We start from the raw sequence: 26756 nt of genomic DNA, 5'->3' as shown, positions 1-26756 counted from the left end.
AACACATTTCAAGAAGTTACTAAGGTAGGTAGTTTGCTGAAGGTAAGAGGCTTGTTTTCCAATATCACCACAGCTTAATGGAACTACATTCAAACTGTAAATGTCTATAGCTGGAACTATAGTGGAAATCACAGAAATACTTACTTCAGTGTTTGCACTTTCACCAATATCCTGTTGCCCAGATGTTCCTTGGGACATTCAGGTACTGGTCGTATTTCTACAGCATCCTCCTATTGTTAAACATATTATTAAGCAGTTATTAGTTTAGTTTAAGCACTCAGGATGTTCCATGTTACCAGGAACAGCACATATGAATGTAAGCTAGGCTATAACATGGCACAAAAATGGCAAACTGTTCATATACCATTGCTTCCAAACCCTGCAACTGATTTCAAAATTAGTCTGAGATGAAATTTTTCATTTGAATGTGGACTGTATTTGGTCATATGATCATCTGAGCTCTCCACTAAAACCCAGATGCTAATTTGGGATGCTGTAGCAAGAAGATAAAATGAGGTTTTTCAAAAATCACCCACTTTAAGATATTGTTATGCTTGCAGCATTCCACAGGACATTCATTAGATGCACTAAAATTGGTTCTATTTGTAATATAGTGGGCAGTATCCACCCACAACCCTGTTTATGACTAGAAACTTCTGCTTCTTTTCAAAATTTCCACCAGCAACATCCCCTTGTTCTTCCCATGGTGGCACTCCAGTAAGACCCCCAACTTTGGAAGCAGGGGCTGCAACTGCAAGGGGAAGGGAAACATAAGAGGGTGCACAAGCACAGCATCAGTTTGTATCCCAGACAATAATAGGGACATCCCATTACAGAATAAGTGAAATTCAATTGAAATATTAATATGGCAGCACCATCAGTGTGGAGAGAATCTAAGAATATTTTGCCCTGTAACAATGAGCTCAACAAAAATGAACACAAGTCCAAGAGGAACAAAATAGTGAGATGGTCTGTAGGTAAGGATTACAAACTAATGAAGGTCATCTTCTGCTAGGGCTAGCTTTTTTATTATCTTAGTTCTAAGTGGGCTATTTCTTCATAAAACATGCAAACGTTAACGTTTACAGCTCACCTCATCTATACTGGGGTAAAGAGCAAACAGTTCTGCCGGCCTGTTGCATCGCCGTGCCTCCTCATTTTGCCTTTCAAAGTCTTCTGTACTCATGTGGAATAGCAGATTTGCCAGACGAGGATCAGGTTGCAAGCTGCGCAAGTCAAAGTCACCTGATGTCAGTGTGGTTCTCCCGGAAGCATCACAGACAATCTTTAAGTGCCTGGGACTTGCCTGCTTGAGAACATGTGAAGCAGGACAGAATGAATTGCTTTAATTTACAGAGGTTAAAGATGTTCTATATCACTGCTATATTTCTCCTTTAAGTCATTGCTAATGAACTATTTCCTTAGGACTTAGTAACAGTGTTCATTTCATATCCTGGCAGATATGAACATTGAGTAATGGGTTTGGTGGCAAGAAAGAAAGAAAATGGGAAGAAAATGATTATCACTTTGAAGTAACTCTAGGAGTACTCCCATTATACCCAGAGTAAAATCACACCTTAATTCTCCAGTAACAATTACTGCTTTAAATCAGAATCACCATGTTGTCTATAAGCATTCACTGAGTGGAATATATTTTACTCTCTTACTACCATCCATAATGAAAGATGGTTCAAAGGATAATTAATTTGTCAGGATCTTTATAGATTATACTGTATGTATTTTATATAAAGTCATTTTGGTACAATTTATCATACGTATATTTTTCCTCATTTAATTTTCCTGTCTCTCTATCCTTCCCTCTCACTCTCCCTGATGAAGTATTTCCTTGGAGGAACCATTATGTGTACAAGTGGAATCCTGGAAAGCTTCTTGCATCACAACTGGAGGGGGGGTGCACTATGAGAGAAGCCCATGATATTAGAGGGCATGCTGGCAGATTTGAATACAATTAATCCCACCCTTATCTCATTTATCTCCCATTTCTTTATATTTCAAAGGAAAATACCTGACAGTTTGCATCACTGTAATCTGGAATTTCTGATTCAAATGTTTGCTTTTGAAGAGTCTTGTGGAAATCTCTTCTGGATCCTTTCTTCTTAAAGGTGAATGTCTCATTATTTCCTTGGTTTCTTGAATTTTAAAAAAGCCACATAGATTTCAGTTTAAAAAGCAATGAGGAGAAAATGAAAGAACAGCCACCACAAAATAAATGTTCAGTTTTCATATTATGGCATACATATTGTAGCACCATCTTAAGAGAGAGTCAGCTGGGTGTGATAAGAGCAGCAAGCACTAAACTGGAGAACCGGTTTTGATTCCCAACACCTCCACATGCAGCCAACTTGGTAATCTTGGACCAGTCAGTCCTCCAAGAACACTTTCAGCCTCACCTACCTCACCATGTGATCGGTAGGCAATTGTAAGCTAGGTAGTAAAAAGCAGAGTACAAAAAACAGCTAATTCTCTTCTTTCTTCTTTCTTCTTCTTCAATAATTGAAATGATTTGCTTAAATTTTACATGAATGCATATAAACATACTAAATTGAATTACTATATGTTCACTATCTTGCTCATACCTGAAACCAAAGTTCCAAAAAAAATAAGCAATGAAACTGACATACAGGTAATCTATGTTTAGAGTTTGTATGCTGTAGTGATGTTGCAGGACCAGGTATGTTGCAGGACCAGGAAGATCCAGCTTCAACCTGCCACAGCCATGACACCAAAAGTGCCTCTCAGTTCAAGCTGCCTTGTAGCCAAGTCTACTGTTCTGTCTTTGGAGAAAGGATGAAGCAAAAATTGACTGGGGGTATATTTAGGTTTTAGAAATGGCATTGCAGAGTACATGCACCAGGTACATGCACCATAAACATTGTAAAGAAACAACTCAGCAGTTATCATTACATCAAACTGGATATCTGTACCATAATGTGGCTCTCATATTAGTGAAGCGGTATACAGGACATGTCCAGGTGTCCGGATACCACTTCCAGCTCCACAGGCCAATCTGGGTGCACACAGCAAAGCTGGCCATGCCCGGATTGGGCTGGCTCCTGGAGTGCCCACCCCCAGCAGCCGGGTGTGAGGCACTCATGTAGCCTTGCACCCAGGTGCTGCCTGGCTGCCAAGGAGGGCACACTTGCAGCGCCCTGCCCAGTCCCTGCTCACCCTGACCACTGCTGGGAGATGAGATTCTGGTGACTGGGGTGGGGGACAGGCCTCTGGCCAGTTGAGAACCTCTGCTAGGGGGCACAGGGCTCTGGGTGTGGCATGCAGGGAGGGAGGAAAGCTTGCTGCCTCCCCCTGAATCCCTGCGGTGGCCTGCCTGGTCATCTGCAGAGCTCTGGGGGTGATGTGGAGGGAGGGGAGAAAGCTTACCACCTGCCCCCAAAGCCCTACGGTGGCCTGCCCAGACATCTGCGGGGCTCTGAGGGTGGTATGGAAGGAGGGGAGAAAGCTTGCTGCCTCCCCCCTAAGCCCTGTGGCGGCCTGCCTGGCCACCTGAAGGGCTCTGGGGGTGGCATGTAGGGAGGAGGGAAAGCTCACTGCCTCCCTCCATGGGGCTCTGGGGGTGGTGTGGGGGAGGGGTGAAAGCTCGCCTCCCTCCCTCCCCCTGAAACCCCGCAATGTCCTGCCCAGCCATCTGCAGGGCTCTGGGGGTGGTATACAGGGAGGGGGAAATGCTTACCACCTCTCCACAAAGCCCCACAGCAGCCTGCCTGGCCCTCCATGGGGCTCTGGGGGTGGCATGGAGGGAGATGAGAAAGCTCGCCACCTCCCCCCAAATCCCCATGGCAGTCTGCCTGGCCCTACGTGGGGCTCTGGGGGGAGGCGGGGAGGGAGGGGGAATCCTCACCACCTCCCTGCCCCCAAAGCCCTGCACACTCTTTGCACTGCTGGCCCTGCAAGGGAGAGGTGGGCGCTGCCAGAGCCCATTGTATTTTGCATACAACGGGCTTTTCAGCTAGTATGCTTTATAATTTTCTTGAACGTATGTGTGTGCTGGCAGCTTTGATTGTATCCAGTCCTACTTTCTACCCAGCTGCCTGGCTTTACAAGACTACCAGTAAGAACCCCTGGACCTTATATGCTATCTATATTCAGACCATTCCTTCTGGTAGCTACTCAAAGCCCCATTGTTACATCTTTAAACATGAAAGAGTTAGCCCTTGAACAAATATTCCAAGCAAGGGGTCATAAAGTTAGATACAAAGTCTACCACAAATGTCCCCACAGCTACCACCAGAATAGGGTTGCCTACATCTCGTTGGGAACATTAATTTTACACAGTCCTAGCCAGTTACACCATTAACTTTCCTTCAGATTTCTTGGTCATTATATTTCAAAGGCTCAGCATCCAAATACTTTGCTGTCTTGCATAACAAATATTTTGCAAGCGATTATTGATCCTGGAGACACCTTTTATTACATTTCTGGGAGTAGATAAATTATACCCAAAGATGTGTTTGCATTTTAATTTGTTTGTATTTTAATTGTTTGCCAGTTGACTGAGAATGAAAAATGAAGTCATAAAGCAGAACGTGCTTTCCTTGATATCCCTACTCTCCTTGAATATGACCTTGCACTGGAAACTATCTTAATTACACTGGCTAAGCAAAGGCTCTGGGTGGTTGTTGCTTTGTAAAGAAATTACGAACATCCAAGAGGAGTTTTCTTGTTCATGGAATAAAACAACTCTTCAAAAATGGCAAACGCTTCTGCCACTTGTACGTTTCATATGTACCGAAATATATGAATTGGCTAAAACCCAGTGGCCTCCACAGAACATGCAGCACTCAGAAGCATCCACTTGAGGATGCCACAGAGATGTCCCCCTGCTGCCTCGGTGTGGGCAATGCAATTGGTATGATGGTAGCAGCTCAAAATACTCCCACAGAAATCACAATAGTCAGCAGTTCACACAAACATGGACCTGCCCTAATGTTTCCTACACATGTGCAGAGCAGCACCAAAAGTATTTGTAGGAGGCAAGCCAGTCCCAAAAGCAACCTCTTAGTTTTAAAAGTAGCCAAATACTACAGATTATGTTTTCATCAATTTTACACCCTTAGACTGAACCTCCCTGGAAATACAGTAATCTTCAGGGGGCTACATAGGCAGAAACCTGAGAAAGCCAAATTCCCAGACAGCAATGCCTAGCCAGTGTTATGTATGGGTTAAGAGTAGTGGCCTCTAATCAGGAGAACCTAGTTTAATTCCCCACTCCTCCATATGCAGACAGCTATGTGACCTTAAAAGGTATCCCCTGTGCAAGCACCGAGTAATGTCTGACCCTTGTGGTGACACCCTCTAGCGTTTAAGAGCCTCTTGTGGCACAGAGTGGTAAGGCAGCAGACATGCAGTCTGAAAGCTCTGCCCATGAGGCTGGGAGTTCAATCCCAGCAGCCGGCTCAAGGTTGACTCAGCTTTCCATCCTTCCGAGGTCGATAAAATGAGAACCCAGCTTGCTGGGGGGTAAAACGGTAATGACTGGGGAAGGCACTGGCAAACCACCCCGTACTGAGTCTGCTATGAAAACGCTAGAGGACGTCACCCCAAGGGTCAGACATGACCCAGTGCTTGCACAGGGGATACCTTTACCTTTATGTGACCTTGGGCTAGTCACAGCTCACTTAGGGCTGTTCTTGCACAGCATGTTAGAGCTCTTTCAGCCCGACCTACCTCACAGGACGTCTGTTGTGGAGAGAGGAAGGGAAAGTTGTTTTTAAGCCACCTTGGGACTCCTTTGGGTACTGAAAAGCAGGGTATAAAAAACAGTTCTTCTTCTAGCTAATTGGTCTGTTCCAGTATTTATGATCTCAATCCAGCTCTAGCAACCATTGGAATAAATTGACAGCCTTGGAGCTATCCAAGGTTCTGCAGCTTAATTTCACTTGCCTTGACTTCTTCCAAGACCAGATCTAACGTGAAAAATGTGCTCCTCCTCCCTCCACTTTAACATTTTTTGTCCCATCCAGCCTGACCTGACAAAGAATTCTTCTTCTATCTAATTGGTCTGTTCCAGTATTTAAGTCCTCAGTCCAGTTCTAGCAGCCACTGGAACCCCATTTAAGGTTCAATAATCTAAAAGGGGATTATGCAACCATTTAGAGTGCATGCATCCACTAAATGCTGTCTGGCACGACCCCAGCTAGGACTGGCTTACTGTTCAGTCCTTTACGATCAGAACCCCCGGGTTTATATCATCTAGGACCATAGGCTGGAACAGCAGAGCTGGAATTGGGAGAATCAGAGAAGATTATGCCGCCATCTTATTGTAACTGTTTGTTAACAGGATTTTACGGGGTTATGTTGTGATTTTATTGATATTATACCTTGTAAACCACCACGAGATGGCTATTGTCAAGAGTGGCAGAAGAGAAATTGAAATATAAATAAATAATTGTTACTATTCCGCTACCAATAAAAATAAATATAACAATCAACTCTTTGATTACAAATTTGGAACTTACTTTCGATTCACAACCAGCCAGTCACGGATATAGGTCTGTACACAATCCCGGACATGCAGATCCAATTCAGCACTAGGGAAGGGAAAAATATTAATAACCAGCCAATGGTAATATATAAATCTAATTTGTACTACACAAAAATTGCTACTGCACAAAACACATAACCTGCTATTCTGTATTATGTCCAAACCTATTATCCAGAGAAATCTTTTAAAAATAACAGCAATGTCATTTATGAGAAATCAACAAGGAGATCATCAATTCTTGATAGACACTAGACACTAGCTCTTAAACAGTTTGTTACCATCTAAGATGGAACAATGTTCTGACATCGCCCTTCAGCAATACTGACTATATTTGGAATGTGTTGCTTGAAATGTCTGTGTACCACTCACTAAATTCAATAAGCCTTTCGGAGTCTGGAGCTAACTGATAAAATTATTTAAAAGATTCATAGAATCATAGAGTTGAAAGGGACCTCCTGGATCATCCCCTGCACAATACAGGACACTCACAACTACCTGCCAATCCACAGTGACCCCAATTCCATGCCCAGATGATGCCCCCTAAAGCTATTCTTTTTTTCTCCAGAATGTCTTCTAAATCTCTCTCCCAAACACTGGGACTTTTTTCTTTCAGGAATGGAGTTGAAATATGATGAGTAGAAAAGATAAGACCTTTGATAAATTTAGTCAGTCAACATAAGAAAGTAAGCAAGAGATTTACTGATGGTTTATCTATGTCCAATTGAGGAAATGCTCTCTATTTACATGTATTGATAAGGGAAATCAGCAGTTCAAATTACTTCAGAAGGCCATCTCTACAGGCACATCTGTCTACTTGCAACTCCAAGAAACAGCAAATCACTGACAGAAGTTACTTCTTTTTTTGAGCCTGAAGAATTGCAGATTTTCAGAAACTGCATGATAGCTATAGTTTATACCTGAGAACAAATCTTCCAGAAAGAAACATCCATAGAGGGAAATGTGATCCTTAATGTATATTTTAATCCAATATTTGGAAAACTGCAAACTCGCTAACTTAGTGCAACCTTATACCGAGTTACTGCTGTGTAAGTCCACTGATTGCAGGGGGGAACCGGAGTAACTCTGCATAGGACTGCACTGCCGGAAACTTGACACATATGTATCTGATGAACTCATGGCACATTTCATACATAAATATGAAGGATGTTATTCTAATACTCAAAATGTTATTACTGAATTCACATAATCCTCCTGATGAACCAGGACTAGCTCTTGATACCTTTGCATGCCATGGATCTATCAGACAAACTCCATAACAGAGAGTCAATGTTCTTCAAAATCAACTTCTATAGGTTCTAAAATTGTACAAGTTAATACAGCTATATCACAACATTTTAGCTAGAACACCCAGCCAAGCATATTCCTTGTACTGGTGCCTGCTGCCTCCAGGCTGATACAAAAAGGATTGCAGGCCCATGTTGAGTCCTGGAAATTAAAGAACATCTGGTTGTCCTTTACTAATGAATGAGTAACTCTCTAGCATTTCATGGGGCTGTAAGAACTTTTGATGTAACCAGGATAAGATCATAAACTGACACATCAATATCAAGTCAATATGCACCCCAAAAGAAAAAATAAACAGCACTATAGGTATCATAGTGAGTATAGTAATGTGGAAAATGTACATATAATCATCAGTGCCTGGTATGAAGAAAAAGACAGATGATCATTGCTAAACACTGAGAGTTTGGCAAGAATAATGTTAAGTAATCACCAAAAACATTTTAAAGAGAAAGAAAAAATATAAACGTATTCTTCAAACAATTACTACCCAACCTGTCTTTCTCTCAAGCACAAACAGACACAAACTCAATTGCAAAAGGATATGATAGGCTTAACTGGTCACAATCAAGGGTACAATCCATAATGTTATCTACCCTTGTCCAACAGTATATTAAAACTAAATTAGACAGCTCTATTCTATTCAGTGTAGCATCAGGAAATTATATATGTTAAGAAATAAACAAGTAAAAGAGGAGAGTTGATTTGTTTGAACACTGGTGTTGGAGAAGGCTTCTGCAGATTCCATGGACAGCAAAAGTCACAAACAAGGAAATACCAGAGTGCATAAAGCCTGAGATATCACTGGAAGGCAAAATCATGAAACTCCGGATCCCTTACTTTGAACATATAATTCAATTCAACTCAATGGCGAGAGCAATTTTGCTAGGACTGGCCAGTAGTAAAAGGAAACCAGGCCGATAAAGAACACGGTGGTTAGATATGATCAAAATGGACACTGGCCAGGGCATCACACAACTAAAAGAAGCAGTGCAAGACTGAATGACATGGAGACAGCTCAGTCATAGGATCGCCAAGAGTTGGACACAACTTGAATGGCTAACTTCATCAGCAAATAAATGATATGCCAGCAAAACACCACAAGATGTCAGCAAAGAGTTAAAGTTCTGATGTAAACTATTAAAATATCTTTGTTTGCTGTGAATACTTACTATCTTCTTGGATTAAGAGTATAGGGGACTATTTGTACAGCATCTGGAATAGACGAGGTTCAGTTGCCATTCTCCCCACCTGATATGGGCCTAGTCTAAAAAGTTAAATTTGCAAAGAAGTATGAAAACTCAAAGATTTTCAAAAGCTATAGCCTGAATAGCCCAGATTAGTTCTTGAGTTTGCCAAAGCTCAAAAGTTAAACAGGGCTGGTCATCATCATAGTTAATATTTGGATAGGAGACCATCAAGGCAGAAAAGGTTGTGACACAGATTAAGGCAATGACAAACCACCTCTGCTCATCTCTTGCCTTAAAAACATCATGAAGGGTCATCCTAAGTGGCTTACAACTTGACACCACGTGATTATTATTATTATATCTCTTATTTTAATGTTAGGTACTATTATTGTGGGAGACCCCCAATTTGGTAACCCAGTTTTCTTTTAGCTCTCTTTACTTTCTGAGCCAGTGCTTGTACTTTATTTTGAAACCACGTTACAGTAGCAAGCATGTATGCTGTTTCCTCCACTCAAGCCATGTTTTGATTCAGAACAGCAGGCATGCAACTTCATAGTCCCAGACAGTGTTTATGTACAGGAGGATTTCAGTAATACAGGCTCAACTGGCACACCGAGGAGAATAAGAAGGCCTATAGGTAAACAACCAGCCATTAGCTTGACTGGCCACAATGACAACTTTATGCCTCAGGCAAATGTAGAGAAATATTTGGCATGTCAAAAAAGATTATAAAGCAATGAAAGGTGATTAACTGAGTAACACCAATAGTTCCCTAAAAAGGACCAAATAATGCAAACAGTCTATTTGTGTACTTCTAATCTAAAATACCTCATGGTTCTGATGTACTACTGTAATTTAAGACTGTACACAATTGCACATACCTAGGGTGGAACAGTAAAAGAACCACCTTAGGAGCAACCAAAAGAAAAGTACACATGGGCATCCCACTTAATAAAGTGACAATAATTAAAATAACATGAAAATCATATCATCTTTTCAGTGTGGAAAAATTCATTGTAAAGATGGCAGATTCAAAAGTCAAGTATCATCTTGCTCAGAGGCTAAAATGAAGTCTGCAGCCCAAGCATCTGTTCAAACTTCTTATTTGCCCTCTGCCTGTACCCTAACACCACTTTTGAATGCTGCTCAAGCTGCGGGAGAAGAGAAAAACTGAGCATCAGTTGTCATATTGTAAGAGCTTGGAATTTCTACAGTAGCAGTCTTACAGTTGACTCAATTTAACAATGGATTAGACTTTAATGGAGGATGGGTTTGTCAATGGAATGACTGGGATGACTAATGGAAGCTTCACATCCAGCAGCTGTCAGCCTCTGACTACCAGTGTCAGAAGGCAATATCAGGGGGAGGCCTTTGTCCCTATACACTATTTGTCTCACCAGGGCAACTGTTCAGACTCTGTGTGAAATCGGATGCAGATGAAGCACTGGTCTGATTCAAATATCCTAGACCTATACTGTATGTCAAAACCAGCACTTTGAATTGTGCAGCAAACACCACAGGGAGCCAGTGAACCTGACAAACTTTGAAGTGGACAGGCGTACCCATTTTGAAATGAAGCATTTATCACTTCTCGAGTCCATCTTTGCTAATGTCCTGACCCTCTAATAGAACCCTGATGTATGGAAATGGGCAGTGGGCAGCTTTTCATGACATAGAGGTCAATGATATCCCATTAAACCTCTATTAAAGGAGCACGATATGTTTCTCAAGGCTTGCTGACAACTCTAATCTTTGCTAGTGACCAATGGAAAAGGTTAAGCATACAGGTGAGGCACTGCACTCCTCGAAGCACTGCGCCCTCATACTACAGTAACTGTAACTCAATTAAACAGGAGAAGACTGATTCAAAGATTAATCTAAATTTTGTGTCTGATTCTGGATTTTTGGTTGGTTAAATGCTTGACCAATAAAGTCACAGCAATCTGTTGAAAGTTTGTTTTGATCACACGGAGGATCACTGCTTTAAATAGTTATATGCAACTAGTAATCAAGCCGGCTGCGACTAATGCAGCGGGCGCTAGGGCAGGCAGCCCCCGGCAGTTGTATAAACTTCTATCATGTCCTCCCTTAGTCATCTCATTTCTAAACTGAAAAGTTAAAGTTTCTTCAGCCTTTCATCACAAGGTACTCCACCTGCCTAATCATTTTGGTTGCCCTCTTCTGTACTTCTTCTAGCTCTGCACATCCTTTTTAAGATATGGTGGCCAGAACTGTACACAGTATTCCAGATGATTCCATAGATCGATACAGTGGCATTACACCAAATAACTATGGCCCTATCCTATAAATCTAGGAAGTAAAGGGAGAAACATGTAGGACAGATAGTACACTATCCTGTATGCTTTAACCATTGTTTCCTTACCCTTCCTCAGGCAATGATGGCTGTAAGGTCCTGTGTTCTTTTGGAATAAAGGCCACATCCAAATCATCTTCTGGAAAATCACCGAGTTCTTGCAGGAGTCCCGCATCTAAATTATTCAGCTGCATCATTAGGAAGCCTTCAAAATCCACTGGCTCTACTGCATCATAGAACTGAGGCTAGATCACAATAACAAAATAAGTGGTTCATAACTATTATACAAGCATATTTATTTATTACCAGATTTTATTACTATTGCAATATTGCTCTATAAGGAGATCAGTGAATGGATTGGGAACTCTGGGCATAAACCAGATGCCTGCTCAGATGTAATGTGCACTGCATTTGTTTGAATGGGATTAATTTAATGGACATTCATACATAAGGCACACAGTAAACACTTTCTTTGCATACTTATTGCAACTAGCCCAGACAAAAGTTTCTGTTCCCCTCTCTTTCTATGGCGCTAGCAAAATAAATAAAACTATCAGTGAAGAGTTGTTGTTTTTTTAATACTAATGAAAAAGGAATCATCAGAAATAGAATGTTAGGAAAACAATCCAGCTCAAATTGTCTTGATATTATCAGACACTGAGACACTTTCTGTTACACTTTAGATCCCTAAATTAGGAGTGTTTCAAAGCTATATCAGTTGTTCTATGGAAATCTACTTGGCTCTTGTGTTCTTATAAATAAGATAATCAGACAGCAGTGGCTACTGACTTTCCTCTGTAATGTGCAGCTGAGCATATCAGGTGTATTCTTGAGTTCATGCAGAGCAACATGAAAGCCCATCAAGTCTGGCATGTGCTTCAACATGATGAATTCACAGGTTCACGGATTCTGAATTCACTGATTCAGAACAAGTTCTAGATTATGTTAGGAACACATGTAGGATGGAACGGGCTCTTCACAGGTATAATATTCAAACATCACTACTCTGAAATATGAATTATTGAAATAAGGGGAACTTCTAAACCCTAGTTAATAGAATGAGCCCAGGTTTCTGTGCATGGCTTTTCTAACCATGCTGTTATGTAACATTAAGGTACCAGATAAGGAAATAGATGAAGGGACATGTAATATGGAAGACAGCAAATACTGAACTGTCCAGAGCAGTCTTGGTCAACTTTTTTATCGTTGAGAAACCCCTGAAACATTCTTCAGGGTTCAAGAAACCCCAGAAGTGGTGTGATCGTGCATAATATGGTTGGGAAGCATACATGCCCACCCTGGGCCCCTTCCTTTCCAATGCCTTCCAGGTCCATCATTGGCCATGGGAGGGGGGGCGACATGACCATGTATGTGCATATCATCTGATAAATGTTTAACACATTTAAAAATGCATTTAAAATTAATTAACTTCCACCTATTCAGGAAACCCTTCCAGGACTTTTAAAAAACCCTGATCTAGAGGTTGCTCTTGAATAATATTTAAGGGGGAAAATAGTCCAAGCTCAGGTCCCTAGAATGTATTTGGGTTTTATTTTTCAATTGGAAAATGAACATCAGCAACTCCTAGAAGTTCTGTAGTAATAACTAAAGCTGCAAAAGTGTCAATTCTTCAGTATAATTAACATTGGTACAGCCTTGGAAGCCAGTAACAATTTAAAAGGAAGGTTTCAGCTGTAACTCTGAACCTATGATCAGGGTTATTTACCAATTCTACCAGCTGTACTGAAATGATGTCTCAACAGGATTATTATTTAACATTTATGGTCATAAAACATACATATGGTTTTTACAGGTTCCTATAATTTGTCTCCTGAAATATATGCTAAAAACAAAGAAAGTTTTTTTTAATATGGTAGGACAGACACTGTGAAGAAGTGATCTCAAGGCATACTGGGCCAACACCATCTAGGTCAGTGGCTCCAAACTGGTTGTATACAGGAGAAGCAGTCCACGTGAGAGGCAGGGTTTTCATAACAATTACTAAGAATTTGGTGTCCCTCAGTCACCAAGACTGACATGTCATCTCGTGCTGACTCTACCTCCATGGATTATGGTGAGCTTTTGGCCTACTAGTAGAAACCTTGGAGCTTTTCCTAATCCCACATTCCCCCTATTCACTAGCAAGCATCTTTGATGTGTGGCTTCCTGCTGACCACATCTGCAATAGATTATCCATTAAAGCTATAGCAATAAAATGTACTCCAGCAATACTACTGCATTTTTTGAATATCATTAAAAACTTACTGTAATGATAAATACAGCAAAAGATGCCAGCTAACTGAGGTTGCCAACGTCCTGGTGGCACCTGAAGATCTCCCACTATTATAATTGATCTTCAGGCAACCAAGATCAATTCCCCTGGAGAAAATGGCTGCTTTGGAAGGTGGACTCAATGTCACTATACCCTGCTGAGGCCCTTGGTGGTGTAGTGGTTAAGAGCAGTGGCTTCTAATCCTGCGAGCCAGGTTTGATTCCCCTCTCCTCCACATGCAGCCAGCTGGATGACCTCAGGCTTGTCACAGTCCTGATATTGCAGTTCTAATCAAGCAGTCCTGTCAGGGCTCTCTCAGCCTCACCTACCTCACAGGGTGTCTGTTGTGGTGAGAGGAAGGAAAGGCAATTATAAGCCACTTTGAGGCTCCTTCAGACAGTAAAAAGCAGACTATAAAACCCAACTCTTCTTCTTCCCAAACCATGTACTCCCCAGGTTCCACCTCAACATTCTCCAGGTATTTCCCAACCTGAAGCTAGAAACTCTACTGTAAACATATAAACTTCCTCCTCATAAAAAGTGGGCCTTTTATTTCTATCATGCTGAGACCCAGGTTCTTTGATATGAATAATAGGGCATTAGATGCAGATGGTTGAGAATCAGTGATCTAAATGCTGCTCAGGGCAGTCTGCCAAGGAAACATGTACAAAGGCCTCTTGATATGTGGGTGTCAGCTAGTTAGGAGTGAGTGAAAGACGTTCTGCAGCAGCTCACAGACAACTCCTTATTTATATAGCCTTTAAACATAGTCTAGTTTTGACCAGTTCAAGGGCTAAACCCTGATCAGCCTGGGCTCAAATGAAATCCTGGGCATAAACATCAATTTCATAGTTTTTATGCTGAAACATATTTGTATTAAAATGCCAGGCCTACTCCAAATATCCTAATTGTCTCATAGACCTTATTTTAAATAACTCCTTTCATATTTTCTTTGGCTGAACATTGTGGTCCTTATACCTAATCATTAGCTTTTCAGGGCCCTTCTCAAAGACCTCACAAGTTAGTTTTGCTTAACTGGGAGTATTTGCTCCTTGGGCTGTTTGCTCCAACTGGAATGCTATTGGGAAGCAGCCCCCCTAAGGTTGCCAGCCTCCAGGTGGTAACTGGAGAGCTCCTGGAATTATTACTAATCTCTCCTGGAGAAAATGGTTGCTTTGGAAAGTGGACTATGGCATTATACCCTGCTGAGGTCCCTCCCCAGATCTTTCCCAGGCCCCACCCCCAAAATATCCAGGTATTTCCTAACCCAGAGCTGGCAACCCTGCTCCCCACAGCAACATGATGAACCTCCCCTTCTTTCATTCAATCATTTCCATCCTGCTTTGCTGAGACAGATGTTAACAAGCCAAGGTGACACCCATGTGGACAGGAAAGTCTAGCTCTTCCCTATCCTGACCACACTGGAACCATTTTTCCTTCCCAGTCTTCCATGGCAGCAATGTCTCCCCTGAAATTGGAGGGTTTTTTGTTTTATTTTAAATCTGCAATTGGCATATAGTTATAGCAAAGTAACACTGTAACAACTTGTGTGTCAGGTTCCCTGAATCAGATGGTAGAATGTCTGTATTGTTGTTAAAATTATATTACTTTTATTGTGCATAATTTAAAAAAAACAACAATTGGAATTAAAACCATATGTCCAGCCCATAGGCTATTGCAAACCAGTATGCAATGCATTGCAATACATGCACTAATAAGGAAACACGCTATTGAAAATTTTGGGCAGCTTTTGGAAGAGAGTTAATGACTGAAAACTATATATGTTTTTTCATTAAGTGACCCTGATACTTTACAGCTCTTACTTTGGATCTTTTATTGGCTGCTGTACATATTTTATATGCGTTAAGAACTGGTGTGTGTTAAAACCAGACTTTTGAAGAAGGCCCTACAAGGACTGAAACACATCGGTCTTTTGGTTCACATAGTGCATAGCATACTGGTTTGCAATAGCCTATGGGCTGGACATATGGTTTTAATATCTATAGTTGTTGTTTTCTCTAAACTGTGCACAATAAAAGTAATATAATTTTAACAACCATACAGACATTCAACCTTTGTAGGTCTTACCTATTACCAGTTGGGTTTTTTTTTCCCCAGTCTCCCCTTCCCCCCCCTGAATCAGATGCAGAGATTGAAATACATTTATCTTACTCTGCATGGATTTTATTTAATATCTTTCATTGGACACAAGCAAGAGGAAGGATATACAAATAAAAAGTTATTGAATTCTCTATCACTCCTTGTCAAAAATTGTGTGATCACAACCTTTATTCAACAGAAAGCACAATCCAGTTCATGGGTTTTATACAGTTTCAGATTACTGAAACAATCCTGTGAACATTTGGGTTGTTTAACTCCCATTGATTAATAAGACTATACCCTAAGAGATGATGCAGAATACTGTTCAGATATGGTCTCGTTCTTTCTTTCTCCCTCCCTCTCTCTCAAGAACACAAAGCCTTTGTTACATTGGTGCTTTAGCTGTTTTTGGTACAATCAGAGATAAATCTAAGATGCTCTTACTTTGCAAAGGTCAGCTATTTAGGCTTTTGGGGTCCCTCAAAATTCAGCATGCATAACTGAGAGCAGGTTTATACCTATTTCCACTAACAAAGCACCGCACAAACATACATTTGCAATGCAGAGTAATGCTGCACTTAGAACCACTGGGATTTGCAGCTATATTGTGTGAAATATCATTTTGGTTGGCAACAGGCTTTAAATAATTAGTACATATAATTTAAATATTCATGCAGATGGATAAACAAAGGCTATACCACATTTATGTACTGATACTCGAAAAACAAAGCAGGGTTTTCTCTTATAAAAAGCAAAACATCAACAGGACTGATTATGAAATTCTCAAGTATTCTATCTACCTAAATCAACTATGAAAACCTTGTACTATTAAGGTTTTGTGCTTTTCATTTCTACAGTTTCACAGGCCTCCTAAGGAACAAAGCTAAATATCTAAAAACATTAACAGTTTATAATAAACTGTCTGATCAATGTAAAAGTGAAAAACTGCTAAACAAACTTAAGCAATTAAAAACAAATTAAGCAACAGTCAAAAATAACCACAGATCACCGACATCAAACATACCTTTTCCATATGGTACAATCAGCAGCAACGGCACATTTTGGCAGTAAACAAAATGGCGGATGCCGGAACTAAGATACATTTGTAAGTTGTATATGTTTTAAATGATAAAAAATCCCCTCCCCCTCTAGCAAAAACCCACAAAGAACATTAAGCACCAGAACTACTCAGATTGAGGAAATGAGTAAAACATGATAGCGGTTAACATCAACAGACAGGAAATGTACACTATTTTAGTGTTCTAGTTACCAAAACTGTAGCTTTCCAAGCACCTGTCCATTCATGTGCGCACCCAATTAAACCTTGGAAGACATTGATTTATTTAACAAATTTCTTATGAACATGGAGCTAAACCTCTGAAGATGATTTATTTAATAAATTTTGTGGTCACTAAGTTCTCATACCTTTAACAAGCACAAAAAGCAAGGAAGTATCTTTGAGCTATGAGGGTTGTGTATTTGCTCTGATACAAATTAGAACTGCAGCTATTCTGAAGTTATTTGGAACAGAATTGCTTTTTGGGATTCCACAGAACAAATGAATCAAGACAATATCATAATGTAAGATTGAAAATAGGAATGGGCTAAAATCATTCCACAGCATCCTATAATTAAACCTTGTATTGAAATTTATATATCTGATTCCCAATTGCTCAAAATACAATCTGCAAGTGAAACAGTGCAGTTAATCAGAATCCTGCTTTAAACTCCTAAATGTTCTTTGTCTCCTGTTTGTTTAATACTTACAGGATATAGCCGTCTATTGCATCCAAAACACCCTGTACCTTATTTCACACACAACTTTTTATACTAAGTAAGATTTACCATGGCATTCTTGTTTGATATTTCAGATCTACTAATATTGTTTTTAGTTATTTCAAGTGACACTAACATCAACTTTAGGTAATAACATTTTAGAGATGTGTTATATATAGTAAAACAGTTTCAAACCGTTTCAGTTCATTTGTTCTACAAAATAGATCTGCAGGCTCATGCCTGGTTACATATGTTCAACCCAGTTACTTATGACAGGTACTAAGCATATGTTACATGCAAAATACCTTAACAGAACTCTGGAACAGTTTTGAAAAAAAGCAGCTCCTGAAGAACAAATTTTAGAAAGGAGAAGAGACTGAAGGAAGTGGTTAACCCTTTGCCTATGCACTATTTTCTTGATTTCACATCTACATATGTTCCCTTCATAGGTTCCAAATCTATGTGTATCCTACTTTGTGTCATGAAAACTAAGCAGAGAAAAATGCACAACCATCTCTATACTTACTAGAGAACTAGAAGAGAAGCCAGGGGTACTGACGCTTCTTTGAGGGAACTGTCCAATTGGATGTACAAATTGCCTTCTTATTTCTGCAGAAGAATGTCTTTAACATCAAAAAAGAGAAGTCATTCATTAGTGAGAAGTAGTAATGAAACACAAATATTTTGACATGGCTGTACGGGATTGAGGTCATTTTAACTACAGAGATATCTTCCAATGAGAATGAGGAAGGTTCTCTTTAGATGACCATAAATTTTCACCATAAAGTTTGTCTTCTCAGTATTATATTGTGAGAACAGGTGCCTAAAAGAACCATAGACATTGGTAAAAAGAAAAAGAAAATAAAGACAAAGGAAGGAAATGGGAAAGAATCCCTTGAAAGATACATTTTCCAGAATCCTTAAACACAATAGAAAGAATTTGTCATCATCAATACATGCAGGCTACTTGCTCTAACTTGTCTCTTTTTTCAAAATAAAACACTGCATTAAGCTAACAATTATGTCCTCCTGCAAATATATTTCATTTTGCTTAATGGATATCTCATTCCTTAAATCAAATAACATTATCTTATATTCTAACTTGCAAGAAAACCCATTGCAACCAGGAATGCAATGGGCGCTAGGACCCAGGAGACACAGGCAGGCACAGATCTCTCTCTCTCTCTCTCTCTCTCTCTCTCTCTCTCTCTCTCTCTCTCTCTCCCCCTCTGGCAGCAGAAGCCATAGGAGGTAATCAGGGCTCCTTGTAGCAGGGAAGCAAGGGTCGTTTGCAGTTTGCAGTTTGTCTCTGTCTGTCTCTCTCTCTACCTGGCAGCAGGAGCCATAGCAGGTAATCAGGGGTTGTTTGCAGTTTGACAGGGCTCTCTGTGTCTGTGTGTCTCTCTCAGGCATCTGAGAGCAAAGTGGCTAGTGTCCAGGGAAGGACGGTGGGAGCTGTGGAACTGTGGGAGCCAGGACACTCTCCACTCCTAGGGCTGTTTCAAATATTAAGAGGAACAATGGATAGCAAAGTTGGACAAATCGTTGGATACTTAAATCTAGCAACTGAAGCTGTGAATAGGCAAGAGATCTTTCTACAAACTGGAGGAGGACCCCAAGTTTGCAGAAAAATCTAAAATTTGTTTATATATATAGTTTATATATATAGTTTAAAAAATCCAAAAATGATAAAAGGAGTACCCCCAGACTCTTCCAGTAGCTCTTGCTAAGCAGTCACAGAGTCCAAGTTTGGTTCTCTCAGTAAAAGGGAGTGGGGACAACAAAGGATACTTTCCAGGTATATCTTGCCTTTGAGGAGGACTCATTGAAGACCGGCCTAATTATGATGGCCAGATTGGGTAATTTCTGGAGATTTTGTGGTAGAGTCCAAGGAAGGCAGGGTTTGGGGAAGGGAAAAGGCCTCAGCTGAATAGGGGGCCACAGAGTCCACCTTCCCAAGTTGTTATTTGTTCCAGGGAGACAGATCTCTGGGGTTCATGTCCCATTAGGAGGTCAGCAACCCTAGGCCTGGAAGCAAATTCTGGGCGACTTAATACCACCCAGCTTCCATGATTCAGCTAGGTTTGACTACTTGCTACTGTTCCACAACAGCCACCTTATGAAAGTTAGTGTGGTACAATGGTTACAGGTTCAGCATAGAGTTTGGGAAACCCAGATTCAAATCCTCATCCTGCTTGGAAGCTTACTGAGTGATTATGGACTAGTCACATACCAACCTAACCTACATAGCAAGGTTGTTGTGTGGACTAAAAGGATAAAAGAATAATATAAGCTGCTTTATTACCCTCTGTGGATGTGGAGAAAGATGGTTAAATAAATAATACCTCTAAAGATGGGGGTGAGTGGGGAAAAGAAAGGAGAGGAAGAGTTGGCTTTTATATCCTCTTAAGGAGTCTCAAAGTGACTTACAATTTCCTTCACTCCTTTTACCCACATCAGACATCTTATGAGGTAGTTGGGGATGAGAGAGTTCTGAGAGAACTGCAATTGACCCAAGTTTACCCAACCGGCTTCATGTTGAGGAGTGGGGAATAAACGAACCAGATTAGAGGTTACACTCCACAGGATCTCAAATATAGGAGTTGCCAGGATTCCCACTGCAAACTGAATTTGGCCCATTGACCAGCTCTGAACAAGTGGGCCAGTGGCTGGCACTGAATAGCACTGGAAGTGACCAGGCTGTTCATGGTTGGAAAGGAGGCAAGAAAGCATAAAAAGAAGACAGGATACGAGGGCTTCCAATAAAGCAAACAAGAATATAGTGGGAGAGGAGAAATGAGATGCTCCTTTCAAGTCCTCACCACAAGTGAGCCACCTACTTTTAAGTGCTAACAAAACAATTTTTAAGCAGAAAAAAGTCCCAACAACAATTTACAATGAATTTAAATGTGATGAGGGTGCAATGTGTCACTGAGGATGAATGAAGCAAATATATCAGCCAGTTGAGCCAATGAACACTTTTACTCCATAGAACCAAACACTTTTTACCCAAATTGATCCTGAAAAAGTACCTGAAGGACCACAATTTCATTACAGTCAAAGCCTTCAGGAGAATTCCTGTCACCTACATTTTGTTTTTTCCTCAGCCCTACATTTCATGCAATAATGTGAACCATCATTTTTGTTAGATTATGTTAATCTTTGCACACCTAGAATAGTTATGCTGATGTTAAATTTTTGCATGGTATCGAAATCCAATAATCATATGTTTATTATACTTTGACATAGAACAATAAAATCAGAGTCCAGTAGCACCTTTAAGACCAAAAAAGATTCATTCAGGGTGTGAGCTTTTGAGTGCAAGCACTCTTTGTCAGACTCACGCCCTAAATAAATCTTTGTTGGTCTTAAAGGTGCTACCAGACTCTGATTTTATTGTGCTACTTCAGACCAACACGGCTACCAATTTGAATCTTAGACATAGAAATAATAGACATACAGACAGACAGACATAGAAATAATAGATACTTAAACAGTGTGTTGTGATTGGATTACCCAATTTGGACCCATTCATACTAGCTAAAATTAGTTATAACTACCTCATTTCTGCATTAGAGCTTCTGTATTTATAAAGAACATAGCTTGAAAGAAAATTTGATGCAAGCCATAGATTTTTTATTGTAGTAACAACAGTATCTTAGTTTGGATGACCCACCATTAATGTAGGGCATGACAAGGATCTCTTAATTCCCCTTTTGTCTCATTTTTCCCCACATTGTAAAAAAAATGACCAAGGAATAAAAGTAAGAGACTTTAACAGAACATAAGTAATTGTCTACGCTACCATTATTTCTCTGAGTCAAGAAACCATTCCTCCCTTCCTATATTAACTTTCTTTATAGCTGGCACCTTTGGAGGAGTATCCATTCCCATTGATGTCAATGAACTGGATATTTCCTAATTACTGCAATTACATCAGAATCACTTCAGAAACTACAAGGACCCACAAGAGCAAATTAACTCTTACATGAATTAGCAGGAGGAGTTGGAAAAGATTAACTTGTACTTTACCCCTTGCTAACCTGGTAAGGATTTACTAGAAGATAAGTAGTTATGACAATTTCATTATACAAATATTAGACCTTGGCATCAATATTTACAAACATTAGAACTGCCACAAAACAAGGTTTTACTTTTGAAAAAATGCTGTTATAATAAATGTTCATAATTACGATGAGCACAATGTTCATGAGAGAGAGCCTTGTATGCTGTGATTTCACACTGAGCATGCATGATGGTTCCTGTGAGAGCAATCTTGGGCAGATCTATACAGTTCAGGTCTATTCAGTAGAAAGTGCTCCTAGGATAGTACTGTATGTTCATGCAGCACATTTCTGCATGCCCTGTGCACAGATATACATTCATTTACAATATTTATATGCTGTATTTCCAGTTTGCCCAAGGTGGCTTAAAATAAAAGCACATAAAATTAAAAACATAGTTAAAACTTATAAATCAAGTTAAAACTGCAACTCCTGCCAACAAATATCACCACCAGCTTGCAACTCCACCTCATAGGCTCTCTATCAGTGGACACAGGATCCAAATGCAGTGTTTTACTTTTTCCACATAGGCATGAATAGAAACTGAACAGATAAACAGATATAGCTCACATAACTTTGACTTATATAATACTATGTGAAATATAGATTGTTACTAGTTGAGGGCCTGTGACGATAGGGCTGCCAACCTCCACATAACTACAATTTATCTCCAGACTACAGAGATCAGTTCCCTTGGAGAAAATAGCAGCTTTGGAAGGCATGCTCTATGAGATCACATCTCTGCTGAACTCACTATCTTCCTCAAACTCTGCCATTCACCCCCATAATAACAGCAGCATGAGAGGGTAAAGCTCCTAGAGAGGGTGCATAGCTTCTTGCTCCCTTAAAAGAGTATAGTGCTATAGCTCACTTGTTTCATGTTTGATATTTAGATGTTTGTAGGAAAAGCATATGAGCCTCTTGTGGCACAGAGTGGTAAGGCAGCAGACATGCAGTCTGAAAGCTCTGCCCATGAGACTGGGAGTTCAATCCTAGCAGCCGGCTCAAGGTTGACTCAGCCTTCCATCCTTCTGAGGTCGGTAAAATGAGTACCCAGCTTGCTGGGGGGTAAATGGTAATGACTGGGGAAGGCACTAGCAAGGCACCCCATATCGAGTCTGCCATGAAAACGCTACCCCAGTGCTTGCACAGGGGATACCTTTACCTTTAGGAAAAGTGGAGTCTGTTGATGGGCAGACTATAGCCCTCAATACTGAAATATAAAGGGGCAAAAGAAGAGACGGAAAGACAGGTGGGGGGTGTAAAGCAAGGGTTTGTAACTTGTGTTCACACTTCTGCTTTTCCCTGCACTAAGCTACACAACTGAAGGAGATATTTACCTCTCACTTTCTGTGAAGCATGGAGAGAGTAAGGAGAGAACTGGTGTAGGAAGATATTTAGGCTCTATAATTTCCTTATGCAATTATTATATCTTTGTTTCCTATTGTTATGTGCAGTTATGTGTTGTATACAAGGCTGTATTTGTACAGAGAGAAATTCCACATTTTTCAAGCAGCAAAGCACAATATTGTATGCCTGGGAAAATAAGACACCGCCTCCAGATAGCACATTCATTGCTGTTGTGACTAACATATGGAATATGGTTGTATAACTACAGTAAAAGTTAATGGGTGTTGTTTGTGACATAACTTGTGATGAATAACAATTACCTATTCTAATATGCTCATGCCAACTGGTGAATTTTGGAAAAAAATCATGCTATGAAGACTCTGTCATTGTGTGGCTCTTGTGAGGGAGCAAACATAATAGCCAGATTTTTATCTCCAGTGTTGAACAGCAACAAAACTAATTTTGACCATCAGCTACAGCCATGTCATTTTATGACCCTGACATCAAAATCTTGGGGGGGGGGGATCTTATTGGAAGCTGGCTTATAGGAGTACCATTTAAAATCGCGGTGGTATGTATGCTGGGGGGAGAGAATGGGAGGAAAAACAACTCTGTTTAAAGATCTTCTTTGGGTGTGCTTGGTTATATTGCCTCCCCCCAAAAACGCACCCTATTTTGGCAACATTTGGTGTAAAGGATTTTTATATGTTACAGTAACTCAAGCTGAAGCTGTCACTACTCCATAGAACCAGAACCACAAAAACATTCAGGATCTTAAAAGGTTGAGTTTCTATGTAACATAATCAATTGATTACAAAATTATATGACCTTTATTGTACACAATTTTAAAAAGTAAAAAATAAAAAACATAAATACACAGCCCACAGGCTATTGCAAGAACAATGTTATATACACGATACATATAAAACATAGGAAACTGTCATTTCAATCAAGTTGATATAGGTGCACAAAAAGGTTAAAAGTGACCTGGAATGTGTACCCTACTGGTTCCTGGTTTCTGTCTCCATTCTCTTTCAATTTTATATAAACATTAAAAGTGGTGCCACCCCTCGCTTGGTTTGCTACATATTTCTAACCAAGAACAGATTAGAAAATTCCTCTGCTTATGTGATACACACAGAGATAGTCCCAGTGCTACTGTGGTGTAGCAGTTAGAGTGATGGACTACAATTGAGGAGACCTGGGGTTCAACTCAGATGGGAACTCCTATTCTCTTTCAGCCTAGCTTTTCTCACAGTGTTGATATAAAGCTAAAAATGGGAAAGAGGAACCATGTGCACAGGTGAACTCACTAGATGAACGGTGAAATTAAAATGGACTTGAAAAGAACCACTTCAAAACTTGAGAACTCAAACCTGGTTTCTATAAACAGCAACACTAAACAAATATTTTCCATGCTACATTTCAGCAGCATTTGGATTGCAAAATGACACAAGAATTAGAATCATGGTGGAAGTTAAAACAAGGTAAATAATGTATTCAAATATTAAACTGGCTCGTTCTTCATCTACATTGTGGATATGAGCAAAATAAAATATACACTAAAAAGATGGACAAAACAAAAAGGTGTACTAAAATTTAAATTCCTAACTTTACCTTCTTAGGAAAAAAATATCTATTGTGAATATGTCCCACTGAAATTAACAGCACTTCTAAGTTGATGCACTCAGGACTTCAGCATCAGATAATACACAGAAGCTAGCCTGAACAAAACATTCTGGTAATTATTTGTTCTCAAGCCTCAACTGTTGTCTTAAAGCTTAACTAGAGATTAGCTTAAACCTGGATAGGCCAGATTAGTCCCATTTTACCAGATCTTGGAAGCTAAGCAGGGATGGCCTGGGTCAGTATTTGGATGGGAGACCATCCAGAAGTTCAGGGCACCTGTGCCGAGGCCGGCAATGATGGACACCTGCCTTAAAACCATTAGACTGGGTTGTCATAAGTCAGCTGTGACTTGACAGCACAAACAAAAAGGGTCAGCCAGACACACAGCAAATGAATTTTTACCCATCATTGTAAGGCCATGGAGAAAGTTGTGCCTGGCACCTGCAGCTTTCAAGAGCCTACATGAAACTGCCCCCCACTTCCAGTTTGGGCAACACTGTCCTTGGCTTCAGAAAGAGGAAGCATGTCAGCTTTGTGGATGACAGAGCGTGGCTGCAGTTCCGGAAAGAAAAAACCCAGACAGGCCCAGCGCTGCCCCAGTGGAGCCTTCGGGGCTCCTCCCGAGGAATTTCTTTCCCTCCACCAGTCCTTATAAGGGGGGAGGGGGAGAGCGAGAGAGAGAGAGGCTCTTCCAGCTACCTGTTAACCATAAAGCGCCTGACGCGTGTTGCCTCCTGCCCGAGCCCTTGCCGGGGCTGCCAGAAAGAGCCCGCCTGGGTGAAAACCTTCCTGTGCACATAATGATGGCAACGCGCCGACTAAGCCCCCCCCCCCCCCCGAGGCGATTCTTTTTAAACAAGCACGCGTCCGTTGGAAACCGGCCAGCGCCAGCCTCCCCCTCAGGGGCCCCGGCCTCTCCGCCTGCTCCGAGCCCCCCCCCCCTCAGCCCCCGCCCCTCGCGGCAGAGAGCAGCGCCCCCGGCACGCGCCTGCCGAGCGTCTCGCGAGCACCTGTTGAGCTTCAGGGCAAAAGCCCTCCGGTCGCCGCTGGGCAGAGTGGCCATGCATGAGCGGGGGGCGGCGGCGGCGGCTCCCTGCCGGTCTAGAGGCACCCGGGCTGGCGGCTGTGCATCAAATCCTGCCCGAAGAAGCGAGGCTGGTCAGCCAATGCCGGGCAGAGACTTCCGCATTCTCTCCCCCTCCACCCCTCCTCCCCTCCTCATGGAAGCCAGCGACTTCAGAAGGGAGGAACCAGCCCCTGTCCTGCAAGTGACTGCAGGCACGCCACGAGGTCCACGCTCCCTCGCTTCACGCGCCCGGGGACCGGACGGGACGGGGGTCCGGCCCTGGAAGACGGTACCTCTGGAGAAGGAGACCGCGTTTTGAAATACCACCCATCCGTCTCCACTGGAAGCCAGCCCAGCGGGATCAGCTCCAGGGGCACGAGGTGCCCCTGTTCGGCGTTCAGGGGGCTGCTGCTTGCATCCTCAGGGGCCCACCGTGGAAGCGGTACAGCCCACCAAGCAGTCGCCGGGACTCTACCTCTTGCTTCTGCCGCGTGCGGAGATGTCTCCGGGCCTGTTTCAGATCAAGACGCCGGTGGTCCCAGCTGTCTACCAGAACGCACAGAGGAGTGCTGAAAGACCTCGCTCAGCTCCAGGCATTCTCCCCCTCCCCCCTTGGCTGCCGGGGTTCTGGGGCTGCTCCTCTTGAAAATTTGCAGAGACGGCGAATGAAATCGGACCTGCTAACCGGCGCCGGGCTCAACACCCGTTCCCGAGGTGTTTGGAAAGTTCTGAAAACTTGTCAGTTTCTCGCGTACGCTGGGTTTTCGCAAGCCCCGACCTTCCGCGGTGTCGCTCCTGCCGCGCTGGAAGCAAGCAAGCGCCAGCAAGTCTTGGAGCCGGCAGCAAGGCCCATTCCTGGAAACTGATCAGCCGAGCGACAGAAAACCAGTTTTATGTCATCTCTCGGGGAACAAGATTTCAGGCGAAGAAAATCGCTCGGCTTCTTGGCTGGAGGGAGAATCAGCGGGACACAGGAATCGCTGGTCACCAAACAGCAGGTCCCCCTCGCATGTCAGTGGGACAGATCGACTGAGGGTCTGGTGGCTTGTGCCTGCTGATTTCTGGGCCAGGGAGGGCAACTAAAAGCAGCTGGAAAGGGGAGAGAAAACAGACAAACAAACCAATTAAATCTACAGAATGAAAACAAATCTGAACATGTTAGGAGGAAATGAT

General features: G+C 41.6%; 1 protein-coding gene across 8 annotated transcripts in view; it reads right to left on the bottom strand.

Moving 5' to 3' along the window:
* The window catches only part of DOCK8 (dedicator of cytokinesis 8), a 110559-nt gene extending 83803 nt beyond the window's left edge, over positions 1-26756 (bottom strand). For 2 of the 8 annotated variants that reach the window (XM_077344868.1, XM_077344873.1), the window contains exons 1-7: positions 25528-25691; positions 18001-18097; positions 11396-11571; positions 6495-6566; positions 2027-2150; positions 1094-1309; positions 145-230 (exon numbers count right to left, since the gene is read on the bottom strand). In XM_077344868.1, the coding sequence (XP_077200983.1) occupies positions 145-230; positions 1094-1309; positions 2027-2150; positions 6495-6566; positions 11396-11571; positions 18001-18097; positions 25528-25580 (824 nt within the window). In that variant the 5' untranslated portion in view covers positions 25581-25691. Of the gene's footprint in view, positions 1-144; positions 231-1093; positions 1310-2026; positions 2151-6494; positions 6567-11395; positions 11572-18000; positions 18098-25216; positions 25344-25527; positions 25692-25876; positions 26181-26260 lie in introns of those variants that run through there. The other 6 variants (XM_077344869.1, XM_077344874.1, XM_077344875.1 and 3 more) reach the window with 5 other exon arrangements.

Source organism: Paroedura picta, chromosome 7 (genome assembly GCF_049243985.1).
Source record: "Paroedura picta isolate Pp20150507F chromosome 7, Ppicta_v3.0, whole genome shotgun sequence".
In the NCBI taxonomy this organism is placed as follows: Eukaryota; Metazoa; Chordata; class Lepidosauria; order Squamata; family Gekkonidae; genus Paroedura; species Paroedura picta.
This window is presented reverse-complemented; position numbering and strand designations above follow the sequence as displayed.